General features: G+C 40.6%; 2 protein-coding genes across 2 annotated transcripts; one reads left to right on the top strand and one right to left on the bottom strand.

Moving 5' to 3' along the window:
- Window positions 1-1,869: 1,869 nt before the first annotated feature.
- FHIT (FRAGILE HISTIDINE TRIAD) lies at window positions 1,870-26,193 on the top strand. The gene is made up of 5 exons (XM_087320701.1): window positions 1,870-2,001; window positions 24,499-24,601; window positions 25,121-25,268; window positions 25,766-25,873; window positions 25,972-26,193. Exons 1-5 carry the CDS (start codon window positions 1,881-1,883, stop codon window positions 26,071-26,073), a joined length of 582 nt encoding a protein of 193 aa, XP_087176827.1. The 5' UTR covers window positions 1,870-1,880; the 3' UTR covers window positions 26,074-26,193.
- Window positions 19,434-21,730, bottom strand: LOC147863077 (uncharacterized). Its single transcript, XM_087320700.1, has one exon. The coding sequence runs from the start codon at window positions 21,460-21,462 to the stop codon at window positions 19,717-19,719; it is 1,746 nt and encodes a 581-aa protein (XP_087176826.1). The 5' UTR covers window positions 21,463-21,730; the 3' UTR covers window positions 19,434-19,716.
- Window positions 26,194-27,502: the final 1,309 nt, after the last annotated feature.

Raw genomic sequence — 27,502 nt, 5'->3', positions numbered from 1 at the left:
GAGTGATTGTCATCATGACACTTCATGACATAAGCAACGTGAGCCTCATTTCTTGGTTGGTACAAAGTGGTAAGAGAATCCCAAGCATGCTTTGCTATCTTGCAAGAGCAAATATGGGGAATAATGGCACGTTTCACAAACAAAGCTATCAAAGCATGTGCTTGAGCATCTCTGCCATCCTAGTGAAGTTGCTTTGCATTTGGTACGATAGAAACTGCATCATGAGCATGAGTAGGATGATCAACAAAATCAGTACCATCAACGTTAGTGTTCACAACAACATGACGTTTTCCAACCGCTTGAACCACATTCCACAACCCTTTTGCTACTAATACATGGCATATCATATAATCCCAAAGAGGGTAATTTGTTCCATCCAATTTATTGTCAATAGCAGGCACCCAAAATACATCATTGCTCTCAACCATGGCATTGACTGAACACATTTTGATGCAAAAAATGGATTGTTGAATGAATAAAAAGGAATAATGTACCACTTTGACTTAGAAGATGAACCAATGAAGAGAGAAGGAAGCAAATCAGATTTCTATGTAGCAACCGCACAGAAGAGGGTTGTTGGAAGGTCGTGGAAGAATCAAGGAGGTTTTTAGTAGTATTGAATCGACTTGACGTAGAAAAACGCAACTGAAATTGCACATAGAGGAAGAAAACATGCAAAAATTCGTTTTGCTATAGCAAAAAGACACCACCACAGATGGCACACACGAATTGCGGATGTGAGTTGTCACCTTGTTGTTCACTCATTGCATTGCTGTTCAAACGTCACTTAGTTGCTTTGATACCATTGTTGGGTTCTTGTTTTGAATCACAAAACTAACCCAGTTTAAGGTTATGAGAGTATTTATAGGCAGGGGGAAAAAACCCCAAGAGGGAAAAATGCCCTTGTAGTCCTGAGTGTGTTCACACACATCACTACGGAAATATATCAACATTGACACAAAGCATATTGATGTGAGATATCACTTCATCAAAGAAGTGCCAGAGGATGGCCTAATCACTTTGGTCAAGGTCCACAAAGTGTCTACCCAAGGCACACCATTAGCTATGTATACAGATGGTGGGAGTTACTTAGTTAAAAGGAGTCTCCTTGGTCTTTTAAGTGGGAGACTATTAGGGATAAAGGTCCCAAGGATGTTTTTTTTTTTGTATATTTTCACCTTTCCATGTGAAACCTCTCTTGGAGAAATTTCTAAACATATTTTTACTATATTTTTGGCCTCAATTTGGGGGTTATAGACATTTACATTATCTTTATAACTTTTAGTCATTGGCCACGCGTGAACATGCCCAAATGACCTAAAAGTCACTTACCAATAAGAATTGGTCCCAAATCTCTCACAACAAGTTAAGGGACTTTTAGCAGCTTGACTTTTCTCTCCATTTTTCCACACAATTTTTTCTAATTTCTCTCTGCTCACACAACGACTCACTCCCTTGGTGTTTTGGAGCAACAGACCATGCCATCACATCTCGTTCCTTATATTAATGTTATAGCCACACTTGAGGAGGATGCCAAAGGCATGATGTGAGAAGGATTAAGTTGATGTTGAATAAGAGTACAGTGCTATAAGTGTGGTTTACACTCTGAACATTTCCAAAATGTAGAATCTCTGGGTGTTTATAAATTATGTCTATCTCCTCCCATCCATCATCATATGGTCATCTTTATTTTGTTACTTATTTCATTTCCTTCTCTTCTCCAAGCTGTATATTTATTATTATTTTTCGTCTATTCTATGTATACCTACCTAAATACATACATACACTCTTTTGTCATTACATGTTTGTACGTATACGTATACGTGGGTGTTTATGTGTATACGTATACGTATACGTGTGTGTTTATGTGCGTCTTGCTAATGGTGCCTCTGCTCACTGCCAAATTCTCCCTCTCATCCTCGGCGCTTCCGCTTCGCCTCCGCCAAATTCTTTGCAGACGGACGCTTTCAGCAGCCATGGCAACTACCTCCCAGGTCACACCTCTCTCTCTCTCTCTCTCTTATTGAGAAGAAGAAGCAACTTTGATCCTTCCCTCTTCCCTTCCGCACAGGAAGTAATGGAACTCAAAACGTTCATATAGTAGAAAATGTGTTATTGGCATACACGCACATGTAATCTCTCATATTTTTCGTGTACGAAGATTGCTCTTGTACATTCTTGGAAAACTGGATTGCCTGGTAAAACCATAGTTAACTTTGAATAATTGTGATTACTTGATTAGGTGACCATCGATGATCTTGAAGATCGACCTATAATCGTTCTAGTAATACTGTATCCGTTGTCTTTGTGAAAACTTCCCTGCATTTGTGCGTCACAAGCGGATGTAGCAATAGAGATTTTCGTCTTTCTTAACCGTAAATGAAGAACTCAAAGCTTTCATGGGAGCGTAAAAGTGCCTTTTGCAATTTATATACCTTTCCTTTTTGACCTTATATAATCAAAGCATTTTGTTTTCCTCTCATAAACTTCATTACGCAAAACTCACCATAGTGAAGCTGTATCAACAATTTTCTTTGTTGAGTATAGCAGTTTGCAACAAGCATGGCTATGCACATATGAATTGTACCATTCAAATTGCTTTTAACACTAAATGCCTACATAGAACCAATGAGAGGAGACTCACCTCATGGAAAACCCACAAGCTCCCATTATAACTGCCTTGTAAATTGAATAAAACTGTTCTTGATTAGCTGCCATCCACAGCCCACTCTCTTGGACTTCTTCTTCATCATAGAACTAGTAATGCAAATCAAGTTTACTTTGGCTATACCATAAATGTGTTCCTGCTTTTTTTGTGGGAGAAGAGGCGCAACCAACCATATTCCTTGAGAGAATATGGGTTGATTTGCAGGCTCAGTCAAACCATTATTTGGACCTGCGTTAGATCCTTCAGATGCCCGACCTGAATCATCCATAAAAACTGAAGTTATAAATCCAAACCTGTTATTTGAGCATACATTTGGTATATTCAAACTTGTCAAATGCTGAACTAAAATTTCAGAAGAACAGACATCTCTGTGTGGATACTTTGTGATAGTGATGTGTGAACACACTTAGGATAGTTCAGGCTTGTTTACATTTTTAGGAGTTTTTTTACCCAAGCCCAAAAAGTATGACCCTTTCAGTTAAGGCACTAAGGTGCTTTTCATTTTGAAACATATTCTCTCCTATTTTCTGCTCTTTTCTACTACTTGTGTGATTCTTGTGCGACACAAATCCAAAAGTTGGCATTAGAGCAGGTCACTGGCTTATTTAGGTTGTCGTCAACATTCTTTGGTCGCTGTTTCAAAGTACACTCAACATTCTGTGTTCACCTCAGAACGATACAACTCGGTTCAAACAAGTGACCAGTCTGGAGACAGTTAGCTCTACCACTGAGCCATACATATTGTCATCTGCGAGAAGAATAGCAGCACATTGTTAGGTATTCCTGTTCAACCCTCTCTTGAAATATAATCTTTTTCACATTAGGTTATTTGATCATTTGCAATGGCCGAGAACAGTGATGTTTTCCGGATGCTGGCTTCTGAGGATAAACCGGGAAAATTAAGCTGCAAAAGAGGCAAAGCAAGAGGCTGGAATGGTTGTTTTAAAAGTCTCTACTTCTAAAACTGAATTTACGCTTCTTGTTTAGAATGAAGTTTGGGTGTTTAATACTATTTGCAGTTATGACCCTTCTCTTCTCATCAGCATTGTATTTCTGTAGTAGATTCAGACGTTTGGTACTTTGGTGTGGTTAGACCAAACTTATTCCCTTGCAGCGTAATTTTTTCTTTTCACTTGAGTCTGCCATTATAAGAAATTCTGTTACATGCACTACTAATGCATCGTATCTTATCATTGGTATTCGTAAAGCCATACTTGCTGCAGTGAACCCTAAACCCAACTCACCTGTATGAAGACTAATGCACCTTAAACCCACCTCACCTAGGGGAGTATGTATTATCTGAGTTTAATGCATTTCTGGCTGAACAGGAGTTAAAACATTAGTAGATAGTGCCTTATATAGCTCAGCAAAATGGTGTGGCTGAGAGCAAACAGATCTCATGGAAATGCCAAGATGTATGATTAAAAGGGAGGCATTGCCAAACAATTTTTGGCTTGAAGAAGTTATGTGAGCTGCCCATGTTCTTAATTAGTGTTCCACAAAAGCATTGCATACTATCACTCGTTGGAAGGCATGGCATGGGTGAAATCCACCCATTGATCATGTTAGGTGTAAAGGCCCGTAGTTCACAAATTAGATAATTATTCGTATATGTGAACACATTGTTCACCTGGACAAGACACCTCTTTTCTGCAGATGTAAACTCACCCCCATTATTGTTGGAGGGTGGCAGCTCCAGACCTGCACTCTCTTTCATATTTATTATCTCTGTACTACATTCTCTCTTTTCCCAAATTTTTCTCTCTCTAGAATCTACAACTCTTTAAATGCCTTCTCTCTCTAGAATCTGCAATGCTTTAAATGCCTTTTCTTCTCTTCTACTTTTTCCAAGATATTCCCTTTTATTCCTAGTTTTTTGTACCTGTTTGGTAGTACAAGAGCCACTTTACTACCAAACAACCATTTCACCCACTTTCCCCAATTTTGTATAAATAGGCTATACCAGCCTCTTTTGTAAAGACTTTTTTTATTTTGGTTGCTACTTAAAAACAAGCTCTATTCCTTGGCTGTGTCTTTGCTCTTTGCAACCAATTTTTTTACTGCTGTCTAACAGCCTTCTCACAGCTTGGCTGTGCCTATTTTGTTTTAAGTCTTCCGCTGCTGCTATTAACAGCTTTTCTCACATGGTATCAAAGCAGTGAGGTCTCCATACCCTCAGCCTGATTTTTTTTTTTGCCAAAGAGCATACAAACCTATCTTCTTTTATCCCTCCCTCCCAACCCTATAGAGGAGGTTCTCTTAGCAGCCACCCTCCCAACCTCTAGAGGAGGTTCTTCTATTTTCTTTTCCCCTCATTTGAGCCTCACCTAGCATATAGGGAGAAGCAGAACGACCCTGAGCATCTACTTACAACTGCAAATTGTCCAGTTGTAGCTCAAGAGGAGGATATCCATGGCCTCACATACCACCATCGTTTCATCAACCATTCCCCAACTCCCCAAAGAGTCCATCTTGGATGGGAACAATTACTTGGATTGGGAGCTGCAAATAAAGACCTTGCTACAATACCATCGTTTATGGAATGTAGTCAATGGTACTGACAAGAAACCACCAGCAACTTCATCCTCTTCAACCAAATCAGTTGTTGTTTCATCTAACACTGAGACTGAAGCTTGGCTAGATAAGGATTCTCGTGCCCATGCTTTGCTCATGTTTAATATTAAACCGAGCATTGCTCGTCAATTTCATGATGCAGATGAAGAGATAGCCAATGAACTATGGACATCCATCAAAAAGAGGTACCATCAAGCTAATCATGCTCAAATGATAGCTATTGAGAGCCAACTAGCTAATCTCAAGATTCATGACACTCCCAACATCATGGATCAAATAACGCAATTTGTTACTCTCCAAAAGGAACTAGTTTCTTTGGGAAGCAAGTCAACTGAAGTTGAGTTTGTGCATCGTCTGATGATAAAGTTGCCTGAGTCATTCTCAGCATTTTGTGACACAATTTCTCTTCTTCCCAACACACCTGATATGAATACATTTCTTGGTATGCTACAAGATAGGGCAACAAGGAAGAAAAGTGCTCAAACTTCCAATGAGACGCTTCTACATGCAACAAGTAAAGGCAAGTGGAAGCAAAATGGTAACTCCTACAACAAACCCAATCCAAGACCGCCAAACAACCCAGCTTACAAGGAGCTCACTTGTCATTATTGTGGCTACAAAGGTCACATTCAGCCAGATTGTCGGAAAAAGAAAAGGGACAATGCTAAGAACTCTTCTTCTACCAGAAATCAACCTACACCGAAATCCAACTCGGCCCACTCAGCCAAAGAAATAGTTTTCCTTGGCATTGAGGAACATACTTCACATTTGGCTCGACCAACTACTTCAACCATCGATGAGTGGTTAGTAGATAGTGGTGCCACTTCACACATGACCTATGACAAATCCATTTTGCATGATGTGAAGCCTAGCTCTTCCCAAATCTCTATAGGAGATGCCTCAAGCATTGAGGCTTCATGTGTGGGTAATGTGTTTCTTGACAATTCTTCAAGTGAAGAACCTGTCGTTCTTCAAGATGTGCTACATGTGCCTCGCATCTCTACAAACCTACTTTCGGTTTACAAAATCACCAAGCAAGGTTATGGAGTCTACTTTGATAGCTCAGTTTTGGAAGTGATTGACACCAACAACCTACAAATTGTAGCTAGTGGCACACAAGAAGGGGGTTTATATCACCTAAAAAGCTCCCATAGCCCCTTGGAAAACTCCAAATCTCATCTTCTTCATCTTCTTCAAGGCTCTCATGCCTTGGTGGCACAAGAAGATCCCACGTTGTGGCATGCTAGGTTTGGTCATCTCAACTATGATTCTCTTCAAAAGCTCTCCTCTTCCCAACTAGTTGAGGGTCTTCCTATTTTCAAATCTCCCAATACCCCATGTGTTGCTTGTCTTCATGGCAAGCAACATCGAGAGCCTTTCCCTCATGAAGCCACTCACCGAGCAACATCTATCTTGGAGTTAGTGCACATGGATCTTTGTGGTCCCATGAAAACCACTACTCTTGGTGGTGCACACTACTTCATGCTTATAATTGATGACTTCTCCCGCAAGGTTTGGGTTTATTTTCTTGTAGAAAAATCCCAAGCCTTCGCAAAATTTCAAGAATGGGTAGCTCTCGTGGAGAACGAGACATCGAAGAAAGTTCGAAAGATCAGGTCGGACAATGGTGGAGAGTTTATCTCCCAAGCTTTCCACCATTTCTGCTCTCAACGAGGCATTGCTCGCCAATTTTCTACACCCAATACTCCTCAACAAAATGGAGTCGTGGAAAGGAAGAACCGGACAGTCCAAGAGATGGCTCGTACGATGCTATCTCAATCTGATTTTCCTCTCTCGTTTTGGGGTGAAGCTGTCAACACAGCAGTCTACATCATCAACTGCTGCCCAACAAAAGCAGTTGCTAGAATGACGCCTGAAGAAGCATTTACAGGTGTAAAGCCCTCAGTATCTCATTTTAAAGTCTTTGGTTGTGATGCTTATGTTCACATTTCAGATCATAAAAGGACGAAATTTGAGTCCAAAACCAAGAAATGCAAATTTCTTGGTTATAGCACACAATCTAAAGCATACAGGTTATGGGATTTAGAGTCAAAGTCCCTAGTCATATCTAGGGATGTTCATTTTGTGGAGTCTCAGCCGGATGACTCTAGGATTTCACCTGAGTTCATGGTTGAAATCCAAGCTCCTCCGGAATCTCCTATTTTAGACGAAGATGTCTCATCTTCAAGCCCCCCATCTCCTCCTACTCATTCTCTAACTTCGCCAACAATTCAAACCTCTCCCTCAACTCCACTTGTTTCCACTCCCTCTACAAACCAGCTTCCACCACTTCCCAAGTGGCTTCAAGCCACCATTCATGATTCTCATCTCTCCGATGCTGAACTTCATGAGTATACATCTGGTTCTCGAACACGTAAGTCACAACGGCCTTTTCACTCATGCAACTTTGCCTTATTGTGCACTGCTGTGCAATCAAAAGAACCCACAACAGCAAAAGAGGCCCTTGTTCTTCCAAAGTGGAAAGCAGCAATGGAAGTTGAACTTGATTCCATTGAGCGGAATCATACATGGGAGCTGGTCCCACAGCCTCTACATCGACAAGTCATTGGATTGAAACGGATTTTCAAGACCAAATACCATGCTGATGGTACTTTGGATAAGCACAAGGCACGTTTAGTGGCAAAAGGCTACTCACAAGTCGAAGGAGTGGATTATGAGGAAACTTTTGCTCCAACAGCAAGGTACACCTCCATCTGATGTGCGCTTGCACTTGCTGCTCACAACAAATGGGCCATTTTTCAAATGGATGTCAAGTCAGCCTTCCTTAACGGTGACTTGAAAGAGGAGGTTTATGTTGAACAGCCTCCAGGTTTCGAGATTTTAGAGCAGAAAAACATGGTCTACAGGTTACACAAAGCCTTGTATGGCTTAAAGCAAGCTCCCAAAGCTTGGCATGACAAAATTGATAGCTTCTTTCTCTCTCTTGGGTTTCAGAACTGTTATGCTGACAACAATCTCTCTCTCTATATATATATATATTTTTCCCGCTTCCAAAGCATGCCATTAATCAGCTCCTCGGTCGACTCAATGTTTGATGGCCGTTCTGGAGCTGAGAGGAGGTGTTGGAGGGTGGCAGCTCCAGACTTACACTCTCTTTCATATTTATTATCTTTGTACTACATTCTCTCTTTTCCCAAATTCTTCTCTCTCTAGAATCTACAACTCTTTAAATGCCTTCTCTCTCTAGAATCTGCAATGCTTTAAATGCCTTTTCTTCTCTTCTACTTTTTCCAAGATATTCCCTTTTATTCCTAGTTTTTTGTACCTGTTTGGTAGTACAAGAGCCACTTTACTACCAAACAACCATTTCACCCACTTTCCCCAATTTTGTATAAATAGGCTATACCAGCCTCTTTTGTAAAGACTTTTTTTTATTTTGGTTGCTACTTAAAAACAAGCTCTATTCCTTGGCTGTGTCTTTGCTCTTTGCAACCAATTTTTCTACTGCTGTCTAACAGCCTTCTCACAGCTTGGCTGTGCCTATTTTGTTTTAAGTCTTCCGCTGTTGCTATTAACAGCTTTTCTCACAATTATCTGTTCTGAGACATTTCAATTTTGTCCCTTTTTGAGTAGTCACAAATGCATGAAAAGATTTAAATGCATCAAATGCATCACCTTTTCTTTTCATCAAGTACACCCAAATCTTCTTAGAATAATCATCGATAAAGGAAAAAAATGTGCAGCACCGCCCAAGGATTTTATAGGCATGCTACATACATCAGAATGCACCAAATCTAGCACATTTGGTTTACGAGAGATACTAGAATAATAAGAATTTCTCACTTGTTTGCAAAATAGACAATCATTACAAAAAACCAGCTTTGATCCTTTAACATCAAATCTTTTTAGAGCAGAAAGGACTTCAAGTCCTTTTTGGCTCATATGTCCTAATCTCTTATGCCAAAGCTCTAAACGAGAGCCAAATTTAGCAATAGCAAGAAACTTTCTAGGTAAAGCTTTACATTGCAAATAGTACAGAGTGCCCTTTTTGCAACCTTTCACAATAACCATAGATCCTTTCTTTAGTTTCCACAATCCACCACCGAATAATGTGGTGTAACCATGCAAATCCATCTGTCCTATAGATAGCAAACTTTTCTTAATGCCAGGTACATACCTAACATCTTTGAGCACGAGCTCTTGACCATTATCCAAAGTCAAGTGTATGATTCCAATACCATCAATATTCCAAGCACTATTGTTACCAAGATAAACTTTTCCATAACTGCCTACGTCAAATGTGGTAAAGCACTCCAAACATGGAGTAACATGAAAAGAAGCCCTAGAGTCTACTATCCATATCTGTGTCAATCCATCATCGATTGACAATAAAGCATCAATAACATCTGTTTTGGTGATTTGCATGTCTTGAACATGAGCTATGAAGGCATCACCTGTAATACAAAGTACATCACCATCTTCACCAGATAGGTCTTCAATGATAACATTTGAAGTCATATTAGCTTTCTTTGTTGTGTTAAATTTATCATCTTTATTTTTCTTCTCTCCTACATTCGTCTTCCTTTCTAGTTCCATCTTCAAATATCTACAATCAGGTTTCTTATGACCTTTATGGCCACACTGATAGCATGTGATATCTTGTTGCTTTCCTTTCCCTCTACTCTTACTTCTATTTCTTTGTCCTACATTTGGGTTCCTCTTATCTTATCTCCCCCTAATATTGTATGCTGAACCACTACCTTCTCTGCTAGATTGTCTTCTAATCTCTTCATTGAGAATAGAGCCCCACACCATCGAAGGTCAAGGTGGGGCTATTAGATAGTGAAACAACTAATGTTTCCCACGAATTAGGTAAAGTCATAAGTAAGAAAATAACTTTGAGCTTGTCATCAAAAGCTAGTAATCCTGAATCTTGTAGTTGGGAGAGAGTACCTGTGAATAACGATAGATGCTCTGTTGCACCTTTCGACTCATCAAGCCTCATACTGATAAGTTTTCTCATCAAATGCACCTGATTCACAGGAGTAGTATTCTCGTAAGTTTTCTTAAGTTTCTCCCAAACTTGATGGGTAGTAATCAAGCCCTTTATATCTACAAGAATTTCATCAAAAACAACCATTTTAATATATGTAATGGCTTTCTTATTCAGAGTGTTCCAAGCATCATTTCCCATGCTCTTTGGTTTCTTTTCTAGGAGAGCATCTTCACAATCTCTCAGAAAGAGGATGCCCAACATACGCTCTTTCTATAATTCGAAACCTTTTCCATCAAATCTCTTGATTTCAAAGAGGTTTTTCATTTCAGTTGAAGTGGAGGCCATTGCTCCCAAGATTTATGACAGATGCCTTCAGAAAATTGAGCAGAATACCAATAGGAAAGGGTTTGACAGAAATTATAAAAAAAAAAAACTGTGTTTTCTGCTGATTCTGAATCTAAAAAAAACAGCAAAGCAGAGGAAAGAGATTTGGCTCTGATACCAGTTAAAGGATCAAAGCTGGTTTTTTGTAATGATTGTCTATTTGGCAAACAAGTGAGAAATTCTTATTATTCTGGTATCTCTCGTAAACCAAATGTGCTAGATTTGGTGCATTCTGATGTATGTAGCATGCCTGTAAAATCCTTGGGCGGTGCTGCATATTTTATTTCCTTTATCGATTCTAGGAAGATTTGGGTGTACTTGATGAAAAGAAAAGGTGATGCATTTGATGCATTTAAATCTTTTCATGCATTTGTGACTACTCAAAAAGGGACAAAATTGAAATGTCTCAGAACAGATAATGGGGGTGAGTTTACATCTGCAGGATTATCCTGTGTTTGCATCGGATTGTTATGCTATGTTTGTGTCTAGGCTTTGTAATGAGAATGAGCTTGTTTCTTTTTTTGATGAAGCACAGAATTCATAAAATTGGATGGCTGCAATGTAATCAAAGTATGATGCTATTGGCACCATGGGGTTATACATGCTAAAGCATAATGTTGGGTTCTTGTTTTGAATCACAAAAACTTCCCCACTTTTGGGTTATGAGAGTATTTATAGATAGAGAGAAAAAACCTCCTAAATAGGGAAAAAATGCCCTTGTAGTCCTAAGTGTGTTCACACACATCACTATCGAAAGATATCAACAAATCCCCCTTGGGAGTGATGTGGTGAACAAGGAGCTAGAACTCATGGTTAAGGAAGTGCCATGCTATGTGGACAGAGATCAATCCACAAATGGAAGTAGAGCTTTTCGGAAAGCTTCAAACTTCTCCCTAGGTAGAGCCTTTGAGAAAAGGTCTGCAATGTTCTCGTGCATGGGCACATAAGCCAAACTGATCTCACCAACGTAGAACCTTTCCCTGACATAGTGATAATGCACCTCAATGTGCTTAGTGCGAGCATGGAACACAGGGTTCCCTGCAATTGCCAATGCGGTTTGATTGTCAGTGAAGATGGTGGTGGCAGAAGACTGACCAACTCCCAAAAAGCTAAAAGGCGTCTGAGCCACCCACACTCAACTGTAGCTGTGAAAGCTGCCCTATACTCAGCCTCACAACTGTAGTAGGCTGCTTCTTGCTCAACCAAGAAATGCATGAACTACCAAGCATGAAGCTAAAACCACTTGTGGATACAAGTGTCATAACAACTAGCTCAATCAGAGTCAGAAAAAGCATGCAAATCTGATGGTAGTGATCCCCCCTTGGGATAAAACAATGCAAGTGATTGGGTACCATTCAAGTAGCGAAAGATGCGCTTAACTGCCTGCCAATGCTTAACTCTTGGGCAATGCATAAACCTGCTCATCTGAGAGACAAAAAATTGAATATCAGGTTGGGTTATGCATAAGTAAATCAAGCATCCAATTGCCTGCTAATAGAGAACAACATCAAATGCATCTCCAACATCATGAAGGCTCAAACGTAAACCTGTATCCATGGGAGTGGCAATAGGTTTACAGTCTTCAAGGCCAAAACGCTGCAATAATGTGTCAATGTGTTTCGATTGACACAAAGCTATTCCACCATCAACTTGCATAAATTGAATGCCCAAATAATGATGCAAATGCCCCAAATCTGACATCTCAAAAGAGGCATGCAAATCACACTCAAAGTCAGCAATGTGCTTTTCATTGGGACCAATGAGCAACATGTCATCGACATACACAACCATGTTCAGAAATACATCATCAGCACACTTAACATATAAGGTGCTTTCAGTTGTACTATTCTCAAACCCAAATGCAATCAAATAGGCATGTATCTTTTCATACCAAGAACGTGGTGCTTGCTTCAAGCCATATAATGCCTTTGCACACTTTGTGTTCATGCCCTTTTTGCACAAAACCACAGGGCTGAGATACATACACTTCCTCATGAAGATCACCATTTAAAAATGTTGTTTTAATGTCCAACCGATGTAAATTCCAATCACGATGAGCTGCAATTGCTCAGATGCTATGAAAAATAGTCATACGGCAGGTGGGAGCAAAGGTCTCATCAAAATCAATGCCTTTTTCTTGGGCATAACGTTTCGCAACAAGCCTAGCCTTATATTTGTCAACTGTTCCATCAGGTTTACGCTTTAGCTTATATACCCACTTAGTGCCAATAGCCTTCTTGCTAGGAGGCAAGTCACATAAAGACCATGTACCAGTCTCCATAATAGCATCATATTCTAATTGCATAGCAGCCATCCAATTTTCTGAATTTTGTGCTTCATCAAAAGAAATAGGCTCATTCTCATCACAAAGAGGCTGCCATAGCATAACAATCTGATGCAAAAGAAGCACTATGAGAACCTGAACAAGTACGGTATGACAAAGGAACATCTAATTTGCTATCTTGCAAAGTTTACAACAGCCATTTAGGCACAATTTTCGCCTCCTCTATATCAGCCCTCTCATTAATAGGTACATCATATAAGTCTGCACCAGAAATGGAATGATCTGCATCATTATGAGTAGCTTCCAAAGGCTGAGAAGGTGCCTCAAGTGGGCCAACACTTAACTGTCCACTTGTAAAAAGAGGTTGCGAAGTGTCGTACAGATCTTTGGAGCTAACTGATGTCTCCTTAGTACATGAAAGCAATGGCTAAATTGCATCCTCCACAAAAACAACATCATGGCTAACCAGAATGCGTTTAGTCTGTGGATGATATAGACGATAGCCTTTACTTTCAGAACTGTATCCAACAAAAATACATTTCACTGCTTTATTATCCAATTTTTTGCGTTCTTGTTTAGGCACTAATGCATATGCCAAACAACCAAAAACACACGGATGAGCAACAGATAGCTTGCAGCCATGCCAAGCCTCATACGGAGTGATAGACTGCAGTGCTTTAGTGGGACACTTGTTAAGTACATATGCTGCACACATGACAACCTCAAGCCAGAAACTATGTGGTAAAGCCTGACTTTTGACCATACACCTCACCATTTCTATGAGTGACCAGTTCTTTCTTTTAACAACTCCATTCTGTTGAGGTGTATATGGCATTGTACATTGATGTTTTATCCCACGTTCAGCCAGAAATGCATTAAAATCAAAAGACATATACTCCCCCCCTCGATCAAAGCATGTTTTAAAACCACGGGGCTGCACACGTGACCTGTTTTGCCTAGACTGATCGTCCTATAACCAAATAGAAACTAACTCCTGGAATGATAAGGCATTGGGATTACCTTTCATCATTAAACGAAGAGTAGAAGCAAAACTCTACTATGAAATAGGAAGACCGTCAGTACTTCCTTGGGATCGAAGTGATCCGCACCCCCAAAGGCATACTGATCAGCCAATAACATTATGTGCTGAGTATGCTCTTCAAATTCGGAATGACGGATTGCAAATCTGTCTCGACTCCTCTAAATCGAAATGTCAAGCTTCGGCCCGAATCAGGAACGACATGCGATCCAACACGGTTCCGACAGATTGTCGGAAGCCTTATCAACCTGACCATCACCTGTCTGGACCTTAGCAATCCGGTCGGCTTGATCAGTCAGTTTATGTCGCAGCCAACAGTCAAGCATCTTCAGTGCGCGCAAAGGATCTTGCGCTATGTAAGCGGCACGAAAGACAAGGCGTTGCTATATCGAACCGGTGTAGTCAGACAACAAGTTGGCTACATAGATGCCGATTGGGCCGGAAATGCTGGCGATCGCTGGTCAACGTCAGGCTTTGCATTTTCACTTGGAAGCGCCGCAATCGCCTGGAGCAATAGTAAGAAGCAACCGGCAGTGGCACTGTTGAGCACCGAGGCTGAATACCGAGGAGTGGCTATCGCGACATGCGAAGCCATATGGCTGAAGCGGCTCTTGAAGGATCTGCATGTGGAGGTGTCTGAACCGACAGTGATATACTGCAACAACCTCAACAACATCCAACTTGCGAAGAACCCCGTTTTCCACGCCCGGACAAAGCACATTGAGGCGCACTATCATTTTGTCCGTGAGCGAGTTCTTTCCGGTGAAGTCGAACTTGTGTATGTTCCGACAGATCGGCAGGTTGCCGATATCTTCACCAAACCTCTCAGCTTAGACAAATTGCGGCATTTTTCGGGCATGCTTTGTGTACAGCACCCCGCCATGCCGAACTTGAGGGGGAGAAGAGAAAGAGAAAGCGAGAGGGAGAGAGATGAAGTCTGAAAAGCCGAATCGGATGAAGATTTCGATTTTAGGATGGTTGAAGAAGCCGAGGACGGATGCAAGGGGAGTGGCCCAAAGAACGAGCTAGAGCTAGATCCAACCGAACAAGGGGGAGGTAGAGCCGAAAGAGGCAAGACTGGTGGTAAAGCCAAGAAGGGCAGAGTTGATCAAGTGAAGGCTTGGACCAAGACATGGGCAGATGTGGTCAAGGGTAGAATGAAAACGAATCAGAGACAACCGATTCGGTTGATGAGAGTGATTCAGAAGAACCGAATCACATGAAGGCTAGATGGACGAGGTGCTCCAATATTCACGCGATTCCTCGTAGGACCGATATTCCTCGTAATAATATTCTAGAAGAGCCGAATTGCATGAATACTTTCTAGAATCAATATCACCTGCTCAATCAACATTCGAGTAGCCAACAAGCTCAATGCTGACTCTAAAAGACAGACCATAGTCTAGTATGTTGGCCAAGTACCTAAGAACTCGAACAATTGCTTGCCAATGACTTTGTCTTGGAGCACTTGAGAATTGGCTGACAATACTCATGCTATAAGACAAATCAGGCATGGTGTAAGTTAAGTGAAGAAGAGACCCAATTAACCGTCTATATTTGGTGATATCTTCAAATATGGGAGAATCTTCTTCACACCATGTGATTGATAGACCTCCATACCTATGAAATAATGGAGAAGTCCTAGATCAGTCATTTCGAAGGTTGTTTTGAGGTCAGCGTGGAGCTCCTCGATTTTAGAAGCAAGGGACCTTGTAATTAGAAGGTCATCCACATATAATATGATCAAGCATAGCAAATTATCTTGGGAAAAAACATAGAGATTGTTGTCAGCATAACAGTTCTGAAACCCAAGAGAGGGAAAGAAGGTATCAATTTTGTCATGCCAAGCTTTGGGAGCTTGCTTTAAGCCATACAAGGCTTTGTGTAACATGTAAACCATGTTTTTCTGCTCTGAAATCTCGAAACCTGGAGGCTGTTCAACATAAACCTCCTCTTTCAAGCCACCATTAAGGACGACTAACTTGACATCAATTTGAAAGATGGGCCATTTGTTGTGAGCAGGAAGTGCAAGGGCATATCGAATAGAGGTGTACCGTGCTGTTGGAGCAAACGTTTCCTCGTAATCCACTCCTTCCACTTGTGAGTAGCCTTTTGCAACTAAACGTGCCTTGTGCTTATCCAAAGTACCATCAGCATCGTACATAGTCTTGAACATCCATTTCAGTCAATGACTTGTTGATGTTGAGGCCGTGGGACCAGCTCCCATGTATGATTCCACTCAATGGAATCAAGTTCAACTTCCATTCCTGCTTTCCACTCTGGAAGAACAAGGGCCTCTTTTGCTGTTGTGGGTTCTTGTAATTGCACAACAGTGCACAGTAAGGCAAAGTTGCATGAGTGAAGAGGCTGTTGTGACCTATGTGTTCTTTTCATGTTGGTCGGAGAACTAGATGTATACCATGAAGTTCAGCATCAGAGAGATGAGAATCACGAATGGTGGCTTGAAGCCACGTGGGAAGTGGTGGAAGCTGGTGTGTAGAGGGAGGGGAAACGAGTGGAGTTGAGGGAGAGGTTTGAATTGTTGGCGAAGTTAGAGGTTGAGTAGGAGGAGATGGGGGGCTTGAAGGTGAGACATCTTCGTCTAAAATAGGAGATTCCGGAGGAGCTGGGATTTCAACCGTGAACTCAGGTGAAATCCTAGAGTCATCCGACTTAGACTCAGGTGACTAGGGACTTTGATTCTAAATCCCATAACCTGTTGGCTTTAGATTGTGTGTTGTAACCAAGAAATTTCCATTTCTTGGGTTTGGACTCAAATTTAGTCCTTTTATGGTCTGAAATGTGAACATAAGCTTTACAACCAAAGACTTTAAAATAAGATATTGAGGGCTTTACACCTGTAAATGCTGTTTGTGCATTTTGTGCATTTGCTGTTTTTCCCTGTTTCCGCATTCGTGTGTATTTTAGTTGGTCTTTCCCACAGATCTGTGATCCAATCCCATCAAAACTCTCCACCATTGTCAGTCCTGATCTTTCGAACTTTCTTTGATGTCTCGTTCTCCACAAGAGCTACCCATTCTTGAAATTTGGTAAAGGCTTGAGATTTTTCTACAAGAAAATAAACCCAAACCTTACGGTAGGAATCATCAATAATAAGCATGAAGTAGCAAGCACCACCAAGAGTAGTGGTTTTCACTAACTCCAAGATAGATATTGCACAGTGAGTGGCTTCATGAGGAAAAGGCTCTCAATGTTGCTCGCCATGAAGACAAGCAACACATGGGGTATTGGGAGTTTTGAAAATAGGCTGTGAAGAGGAGAGCTTTTGTAGAGAATGTCACGTATAAAGGCCCGTAGTTCACAAATTAGGTGATTATTCGTATATATGAACACATTGTTCACCTGAACAAGACACCTCTGTTTGTAATGTGAACACTCCTCTTTCTTTTTAGGGTTAACTAATATAATAACCTTTTTTTCTTGTGTACCAATCAAGGCGGTTGGGTACACCAAAAATCTGTGTCTCTACTCTCATCTCTATTACAGTCCTATTTGCTGAACATCATTCCTCAATAGCTGCTCCCTCAAACATCCCTCTTTACCTTTAGAGAATTGTAATGGAGGTGACCGAACCTAGCACGCCACGTGGGGTCTTCTTGTGCCACCAAGGCATGAGAGCCTTGAAGAAGATGAGATAAACTTTTCAGGTGACATAAACCCACTTCTTGTGTGCCACTAGCTACAATTTGTTGGCTGTTGGTGTCAATGACTTCCAAAACTGAGCTATCAAAGTAGACTCCATAACCTTGCTTAGTGATTTGGTAGATCTAAAGTAGGTTGGTAGAGATGCGAAGCACATGTAGCACATCTTGAAGAACGACAGGTGTGTCATTTGAAGAAGTGTTAAGAAACACATTACCCACACATGAAGCCTCAATGCTTGAGGCATCTCCTATGGAGCTTTGGGAGGAGCTAGAATTTACATCATACAAAATGGATTTGTCATAAGTCATGTGTGCAATGGCACCTCTATCTACTAACCACTCCTCAGTGGTTGAAGTAGTTGTTCCAGCCAAATGTGAAGAATGTTCCTCAATGCCAAGGAAAATTGTTTCTTTGGCTGAGTGGACCGAGTTTGATTTTGGTGTAGGTTGACTTTCGGTAGAAGAAGATTTCTTCGCATTGTCCCTTTTCTTTTTCCAACAGTCAGGCTGAATGTGACCTTTGTAGCCACAATAATGACAAGTGAGCTCCTTGTAGACTGGGTTGTTTGGTGGTCTTGGATTGGGTTTGCTTTAGGAGTTGCCATTTTGCTTCCACTTGCCTTCACTTTTCGCATGTAGAAGCGTCTCATTGGAAGTTTGAGCACTTTTCTTCCTTGTTGCCCTGTCTTGTAGCATGCCAAGAAATGTATTGATATCAGGTGCATTGGGAAGAAGAGAAATTGTGTCGCAAAAGGCTGAGAATGACTCAGGCAACTTGATCATTAAACGATGCACAAACTCAACTTCGGTTGACTTGCTTCCCAAAGAAACTAGTTCCCTTTGGAGAGTAACAAATTGCATTGTTTGATCCATGATGTTGAGAGTGTCATGAATCTTGAGATTTGCTAGTTGGTTCACAATAGCTATCATTTGAGCATGATTAGCTCGATGATACCGCTATTTGATGGCTGCCCATAGTTCATTGGTTGTCTCTTCATCTGTATCTTGAAATTGATGAGCGATGCCCGGTTTAATATTAAACACGAGGAAAGCATGAGCACAAGAATCCTTATCTAGCCAAGCTTCAATCTCAGTGTTAACTGAGCCAGCAACTGATTTGGTTGAAGAGGATGAAGTTACCACTGGTTTCTTGTCACTACCATTGACTACATTCCATAGACGATGGTACCGTAGCAAGGTTTTTATTTGAGGAGAAAAGAAAAAAGAAAAACCCCCTCTGTAGGTTGGGAGGGTGGTTGCTAAGAGAACCTCCTCAATAGGGTTGGGAGAGAGAGATAAAAGAAGATAGGTTGTGTGCTCTTTGGCAAAAAAATCAGGCTGAGGATATGGAGACCTCACTGCTCTGATACCATGTGAGAAAAGTTGTTAATAGCAACAACGGAACAACTGTTAGAACAAAATAGACAGTTGGGAGGGAGGGATAAAAGAAGATCGGTATGTGTGCTCTTTCGCAAAAAAAATCAGGCTGAGGATATGGAGACCTCACTGCTCTGATACCATGTGAGAAAAGCTGTTAATAGCAGCAGCGGAACAATCGTTGGAACAAAATAGACACAGCCAAGCTGTGAGAAGGCTGTTAGACAGCAGTAACTAAAATGGTTGCAAAGAGTAGAGACACAGCCAAACAGTAAAGCTTGTTTGCAAGTAGCAACAAAAGTAAAAGTCTTTACAAAAGAGGCTGGTATAGCCTATTTATACAAAATTGGGTGAAATGGTTGTTTGGTAGTTAAGTGACTCTTGTACTACCAAACAGGTACAATAAACTAGGAATAAGAGGGAATATCTTGGAAAAAGTGGAAGATAGAAAAGGCATTTAAAGCGTTGCAAATTCTAGAAAGAAAGAAAGAAAGAAAGATATATTAACGTCTTTTAAGAGGCCAAAATGGCCTATAAGACCGAATAAGAGATTACATCTTAAATGTTTTCTCGTCTTTGAGAACAAATCAAAATAAAGTAAATATTACACAGTAAATATAAAAGTAAATAAGATGAAAAGAAAAGAGACGAGAGAATCTGGTTTTTGGCACATGCGAGATTCTCAAGTTAGGTGTATTGTAGCTTTTGTCTCCGAAAGATCTCTATCATAGGTCGATCCAGAATGGAAATGTCTCCGAAGCGAGGGAATCACCTACGATGGCGGGAGATAATGGCTTTTATTTGTCGATGACAAGGGTGTCGAGGTCGTGGTCCATGGGGCCGGGGCCTACGTGCACGGCAAATTGCCATTGCCCGATCAATCGTAACCCCTTTGTTATATCCTGGTCTGGATCCCATTTCTGTATCCTGGGGTTGACTTCTAGCATTAGGAGTGATGGAGCTAAAGAAAGTTGTGATTGTTCTTTGTGGATGAGCTTGTGTGGCTGTATTCTTCAACAACTTTTCCCGATGTCTCTTGAGCTCGAGCAAGAAAAGTCCTAGGCATCTTTGGTCCTCATATTCCATTACCTTGCGTAGTGGGCCAAAGCCTTGTTTAAAGAGGCAATGGTATCTCCCTCTGATTTCATAAAAGACACTACAATGACAAACATAGTGTTCTTCAGATTCCACTCCTTGATGACACAATTGGCAAATTCTCTCTTCTAGAGGTAGTCGTGTATATCTGCCCACCTCAATCTGTAGCTGATGTGATGAGGTTCGCAGCTGCCCTATCACACTACGCAGCGCATAGGATAGATGTATGTCCATATAAGGTGGCCTTATGACAAATCCATCCTCCAATGTATGTAAGAAGTGTGTCTTATAGTGGGCCATCTTTGTACCAAGTGCTATTTTGGGGCTGATCCATGTTATCTTGTTTTCTAAGTTAATAATATCAGTTCGGATCACTCTATTCTTTTCCACTTTGGTCATATTGAGATGGGGACAGTCCAAGCTATATTGGAACGGGGGTAGTGCATTTATACTCATGCCATGTGACTCGAACCATTGTTGCATTTCAGCATACCAACAGTGAGTGTCTCCATTTTCAGCCAATTGTCTTGATGACATAATTGCCAACCTTGGGTACCTTCGTTTAGGAAGCTCCCAAAGACGTTGGATAAATGTCACTGATCGGAACAATGCCTCGGTTATTATAGGTGCTACTCCCATCTCTGCCCGGATTATATCGTGGGGCACCGATGCTTTGCTCCTTATCATGCGAGCAATCATTGACACTAAAGGTCTCTCTAAATCTTTCCAATGATTTGCCTTGTTAAGACTCGGTCCCCATGTCTCTACTCCATAGAGAAGAGTTGGTGTGACAAGTGTATCAAATAACCATAGCTTAGTCCGTGGCTCTTGGAACTGCAAATGTGCACATTGTCTTTCGAGAGCACCCAGGGCTGCATATCCACGAGAAAGTCGGGCACAAGCGGCCTCCTGTAAGGAGAACCTAGGTCCTGTAAATGTTACTCCTAGGTATGTGTAGGAGCGTGTGTATTCCACCTTTTCCTCTCCCAAGAAGAATTCTGGTTCTGATCTTGTTATCCATGCTTGGGTGGTGTTAAACACCATCACTTTAGTTTTATTCATGTTGATTGACAAACCTTTGTCCGTACAGAATAGTTTTAAGGCATTTAGATGTCTTTGTAGTCCCTCCGGAGAGTCAGAGATCAGCACAATATCATCAGCATATAGTAATATCTGTATAGCTATACCTGCTAGGTGTGCTCCGGAACCACCAAATCTCTCTATGTACTGTGATACCTCATCTATATAGAGACCGAAGAGTGTGGGGGATAGTGGGCATCCTTGCTTCACGCCAATTGTGCTGGCCACCGCCTTTGACAAGCCCTTAGGAGACCGAACTTTTCCTGAAACAGATTCATAGAGTGCATAGATTCCCCATTGCATATCTATAGGAACACCAATGGCCTCTAGCCGCTGCATAAGCCGAGCACGTGGCACAGTGTCAAAGGCTTTTCGAAAATCCACAAAGCAGCAATAAATCCTCTTATTGTGGGCTCTGCCCTCCTCAATAAGGGCCCGGAGGGTGAATATGTGATCCAAAGTTGTGAAACCCTTCCGAAAGCCTGCCTGTCCAATTGAACGGCAGCCATTTTGCTCTGCCCATATACTCAATTCTGATTCCAGAATCGAGCCATATAGTTTAGCCAATTAATGGCCAATCATGATTGTCCTATAGTTGCTTGGCATCATGGGGTCGCCACTCTTAAGGATTGGCACAATGGTATGCTGAGTCCATCTAGTAGGAAAACCTTCACACATGGCTCTATTAAAGATGTGTGCTAGCAATGGGAGCAAGGTGTTACGGGCATAGATAAAGTGTTCACCCACCAAGCCATCATGATCTTGGGCCTTCCCGAATTGTAGCCTATCAATGGCATTTCTTACATTTTGTGGTGTAAAGAAGGTTGATTCATGTGGGCGTGAGGCATTTGGGTGGGGAAGAGGAGGTTGCCCCGGGGTATCATATAGGACCTTTGCATATTCATGCCACACCTGAGGTGAGGTCAGTTGTGTGGTGGGTTGCCTCTCATTAAACATTTTCCATGCTCTTTTACTCTCTCGTCCTAGAAACAAGCGATACAAATGATCTTCAAATTTAGCCAAATACAATCTCTTCTTCCTCCTTTCGAGGCGTTGGAAGGTTGCTCTCGCTTGGTTGTATGTATAAATGCCCCGAGTTATATCACGTTGCAAGCATCTCCTTGTATCACGACATTCATCATCATACCAACTATTTTGTATTACTCTACCGAGTTTGGGGGGGTTAGCCGTTGTGTGAGGGAAGGCTTTTGTGGCTGCTTTGTGCAATGATTTGGATAAACCTTGGGTAAGTTCTTCAAGGGGTGCGAAAGGATCCAAATCTAGCATGCCATTGTATACACCACAACTATAGACATCAATTGTCTCGCGAGTGAATAGATACCTAGCCAGCCCACTCTCCTTAGCATATACATCCTTTGTGCATCCATCCTTTACCTCAAAGCGTAGATATGCATGATCAGCTGCCAAGCCAATAGGTCTTCCCGATATAATGAACACTTTTATTTCAGGTATAAGAGATGGAGATCCCATTAGATAATCGACTGTGCTTGAGCCCCCTTTTGGGTTCCAACATGTCAAAGCATCTGATCCAGGCCATTGTGACAAGCCATTATATATCACAAGTCCATGCGCGCTTCCCAAGGCTAGAGAGTGTTTTCCATATTCAGTTATAGCACTCATATCTTGAGCTTTTCTCTTTAGACCAACCTCTTCCACCATAACTTCTCCATAGACAGCCTCGTCGGTGTTAAATATAGTTGTTTGTTCATCCTTGGTTCGTGCATTAAAATCTCCTAATAGTAGCAAATCTTATGATATCATCATATAGTGGTAGATATGGTGATTCACCTAGAGGTGCAAACCTTGAATAGGCAGGTGGAAAGTAGCAAATTGCAATATATAGCTCCCTAAGATCCCCTCTTTTTATGCATATCCACATGTAGCGTGCATCCACATCCTTATGTACAACATGCACTCTACCATGGAGCTCCTCTTTGTATAGCGTAGCCACTCCTCCCGAACCTCTAGTGCTTCCTTGTGTCCGAGGTTGGGGGCGACATATTGACTCCCATCTGTATCCTTGGACCTCGGGGAGTTTGCTAGCCATACATTGGTGAGTCTCTGTATACATAGCAATATCTGTGTTTTTCAATGTATCTTCAAAATATCCGACATCTGTCCGTAGAGAGCCGTTGCAATTCCATATGGTCATACGTAGGGTCTCATAGGCCATATATCGTCATGTGGTTCTCTTCTCTGTAATAATGACCTTGCCGTCTCTATATACGGCCCATTTACCTTCCTTTCTTGCATCAAGCACTCGTGGCATGTTTTCTTTGCGGTGTGCCACTTGGGCTGGAGTGAGATCGTCATCTAAGTATATCTTTTCACCCTTGAGTGCGTTTCGTTTAGAGAGGAAAGCTTTTTTCTTGTCAATATCCATGAAGCGGATGATAAGGGCTTTAGCTCTAGACTCATCTCTTCCCACTCTCCACGCCGAAGCAAATGGAATATCCGATGCTCCAATCTTTGTTGCGAGATTCTTGGCATCTTCTTGTGGACTTCCCTTTTCGGCCCAACCAACCACTCGTACATGCAATGCACGAGCTTTCCTCTTTGCTTCTTCTTCCAAAGTAACATTCATAAGCCATTTAAAGAGTTGCAGATTCTAGAGAGAGACGAATATAGGAACAGAGATAATGAAGATGAAAGGGAGTGCAGGTCTGGAGCTGCTACCCTCCAACACCCTAATGACCTAAAAGTCACTTACCAATAAGAATTGGTCCCAAATCTCTCATAACGAGATAAGGGACTTTTAGCAGCTTGATCTTTCTCTCCATTTTTCCACACAATTTTCTCTAATTTCTCTCTGCTCACACAACAGCTCGCTCCCTTGGTGTTTTGGAGCAACAGACCACGCCATCACATATTTTCCTTATATTAATTCTATAGCCACTATTGAGGATGCCAAGGACATGATGCTGAGAAGGATTAGGTTGATGTTGAATAAGAGTACAATGCTATAAGTGGTTTACACCCTAAACATTTCCAAAATGTAGAATCTCTTGGTTTTTATGTCTCTGAGTATCATCAGATACTGATTGTTGGAATGTTAATTTAAGATTGGGGGTCAGCATTAAAGAAAAAACAAGCATTCTTTAATACATGCACTAGAAGTCAATGTTAATGTAGATTATGTCAATATGTTCTTCTCAGGGTAGATACAAGATGGTTTACTTTCTTATGTGTTGTGAATAATGAATCATGACATTATGAGGGTTGCAATGATTATATACACAGTTTCAGACATTCTTTTGTTTGACATTATTATTGGAAGAAATTATTGATGGAAATCACTGACAGAACCTTAACCCACTCTTTCTAAAACATGTGTACATATATAACAGGCGACACAAGAACATTTTATGTTTGGGCCTTACAAGATCGGTACAGGAGAAGTGTTTCTTACAACCAAATATTCTTTTGCGTTTGTGAATCTGAGGCCAATAGTACCAGGTCAGATGTTTTTCTTTTACCATTTCCGAGAGACATGTACTTTGAAATTTTAGACCATGTATGGGTTTCTATTCCTATTAAATCTACTTTCTCAAGTATGGGCATTGTGTATGCAGGTCATATCCTTCTTTTTTCCTCTTCAGGAAAGTAGTGGTTTTGTTCCATTCATACTTGAATACTTGGAAAACAAGTTCAATTTTCAGATGGAAGATGTGTCATGTTTACTTGAAGCATATAAAGCACATACGATCTTTGCATATCTAAGTCACTTCCTATCTACGTGAATACACACGTGGAAACAATTTTGCAGGCTTTACATGTAAGGCAACTTTATTTCTACTTGAATACTTAAACAAAATGTACAATTATCACATATAAGATTCTTGTGCATGCATTTTTATTTGGTGTGGAAGTGCACACAAACACTTGTTGTCTGTGTCTTTCAATTCATGATCAAGATATCATTAATACAAGGTTTTAGCATAAATGAATGATTCGAGTTCATCCTTGACTAAATCACACATGTACTCGTGAGCTCAAAGCGCGTTGTACCACGCATGGTGAACTTAACTGATGCCGAAACAACAGATCTATGGATGACTGCGAGGAATGTAGCTTCTAAATTGGAACCTCATTATGGTGCAAACTCTGTAACGTTCGGCATCCAGGTGAAGTCTTCATTTTTTGGTCTTCAATTGGTCATTCGTGGTGAACTTTGACTTCTCAAAGAGATCAGGGTTTTTCTTCCTTTCCACTAGTTGACGGCCCAGATGGTTTGATTAGTCTTTATGAAAAACTTCATTATTACATGGAGAAAACAATAATGAACAGGACACCATTAAATCTGGGTTATATCTGGTTTTACGAGAATGAAAAAGAACTGTTATCAGTTTTAGTGGATTGTTTGGTTCAACCACCTCTTATTTAGGTTCTCTCTTATGCTAATTCTTGTATTGTGCGAAATAAGATGTTGCAGAAATATATGCAAGGTTGTTTAATTTATTGCCCTGCTTTTCTTATTGTGAATTTAAAGCAGTTCATTTGTTGTGTCAAGTTTACTTTGGCAACTAATCACTAGGAACATCGTTGGTGCATTTCTCTATAGCTGTTAGCTTTTTATCATGTCATTATATTTACATATTTTGTCCAAGGGTTTGTTTTACAGGATGGTGCACAGGCAGGGCAAACTGTGCCTCACGTCCATATTCACATTTTACCTCGTAAAGGAGATGACCTGCAAAAAACAACAGATATGGGTCATGCTGATGATGAGGTTTGCAGAACATTCTATGTTAATGAATCGTCATTTGATTACTAGTTGATGTCATAATGTGGTGGTCTCACCTTACATTTACCTTTTTGTTTTCTCAGCAGGCACAACTAAAGAAGCGTTTGGATGCTGAAGAACAAAGGAAAGATCGTACAAGAGAGGAAATGGTGGAAGAGGCAACTGAATTAAGAAAACTATTTTGAATAATATATACCAACCTATGACCTAACACTGTCATAGCTTAGCTATTTTGACTAAACTATCATGATTTTCGGTGTATCTTCATATTTCTCTCTAGGAATTTCCAGCAATGTTGTGGTGTACCTTTTGAGCAAGTGCACGCCTTCATGCTGTGGTGTACCTTTGATCCATTGTGCCACCTTTTTAGCACACATGTAGCCAAACCAACTCAAATGGGCATCTATGTATCAACTTAAATTGAGCAAGATGTAAGCAGCAAGGCAAAGCTAGTTTGGATTCCTTGTATATGCATTTCACAATATGCAAGTATTGGAATTATTATGTTTGTTAATGAAAAGTTTTGCCGTCTTTCTGAAACGTTTTGAAATTAATGAACTTGCTTATTTAGGAAAGGTTTTGGCAACATCTCAATTGAAAGAATGCTAGAATAATGTCAATATCTACAAGAGAAAACACATGAGGTTTAGCTGAAAATTGCATAAGCACCAAAAATAGGAATAAAGCTTTCATTGTTGCTTTTGTCAAGAAATAACAAATTTTGATTCCATCATAAAGTTAATCTAATAATAAGCTGAGACAAGTGGTGAAGTGATATGATTGCCCATTAACCAAGAGAGATTGTCATTGTCTTTGTCTCTCTCATTTGTATATATGGCTATATATGTAAAATGTGTGAAATTGCATGGGCATTGCCTTGATCGATTTCTTTGCCTTCTTTCGGAAAGAAACGCAAGGTGAAGGAGCTTTGTTTCTTGTCTAGGTTTAATATAGGGGAATGTTGAGCTCGAGATTATAATGTCATCACCTCAATATGAAAGAAACAGAAGCTTTATTATGGTTCATTTAAAGGCACAAAAATGTATGCATATCTATGTATGTATGTATATATATAGAACTGAATGTGTATGATAGAAAGTAATTGTTTGCATGAATGTGTATAACAAAAAGTATTTGTGTGGATGTATTTGTGAATGAATGAAATTATGTATGTATTGTAAGGTGCATATTATGGAAGTTGTGGCAGGAGCATGGAGGTCTCAAGTTCGAGATTCTGCTTTGGAATCCCAATTGTCTTTTCCCTCTCATTTTAGTCCTTTATCTTATGCACACTCATTTGGCATGTGCTCCTACACATGGATACATGCAAATTTGCTCCACCATTCTCCCGAACCCAAGAGGTTTCATCAATTTGTGTGACACTATTCAAGGTAGTATTTTCGAAGGAGGCTCAGTGGATTGAGTCAATGGAGCATTGCCTCTTAAGCACCTCCAAATGAAAGCAATATAGATCACTACAATTAGCTTCTAAAATTACTAAACTATGGGCTAAGTTATTATAGCGAAGTTTACATCTTTGTTTACCTTCGTTGATATCAAACCTCTTGTATCTAGTGCTAAGGCATTTTAAACCTTTTCTTTAGAGGGTGTGTG

This window comes from Azolla caroliniana, unplaced genomic scaffold (assembly GCF_043228905.1).
Source record: "Azolla caroliniana isolate FFs.n. ecotype wild unplaced genomic scaffold, voAzoCaro1.0.p SCAF_6, whole genome shotgun sequence".
NCBI lineage: Eukaryota > Viridiplantae > Streptophyta > Polypodiopsida > Salviniales > Salviniaceae > Azolla > Azolla caroliniana.
This window is presented reverse-complemented; position numbering and strand designations above follow the sequence as displayed.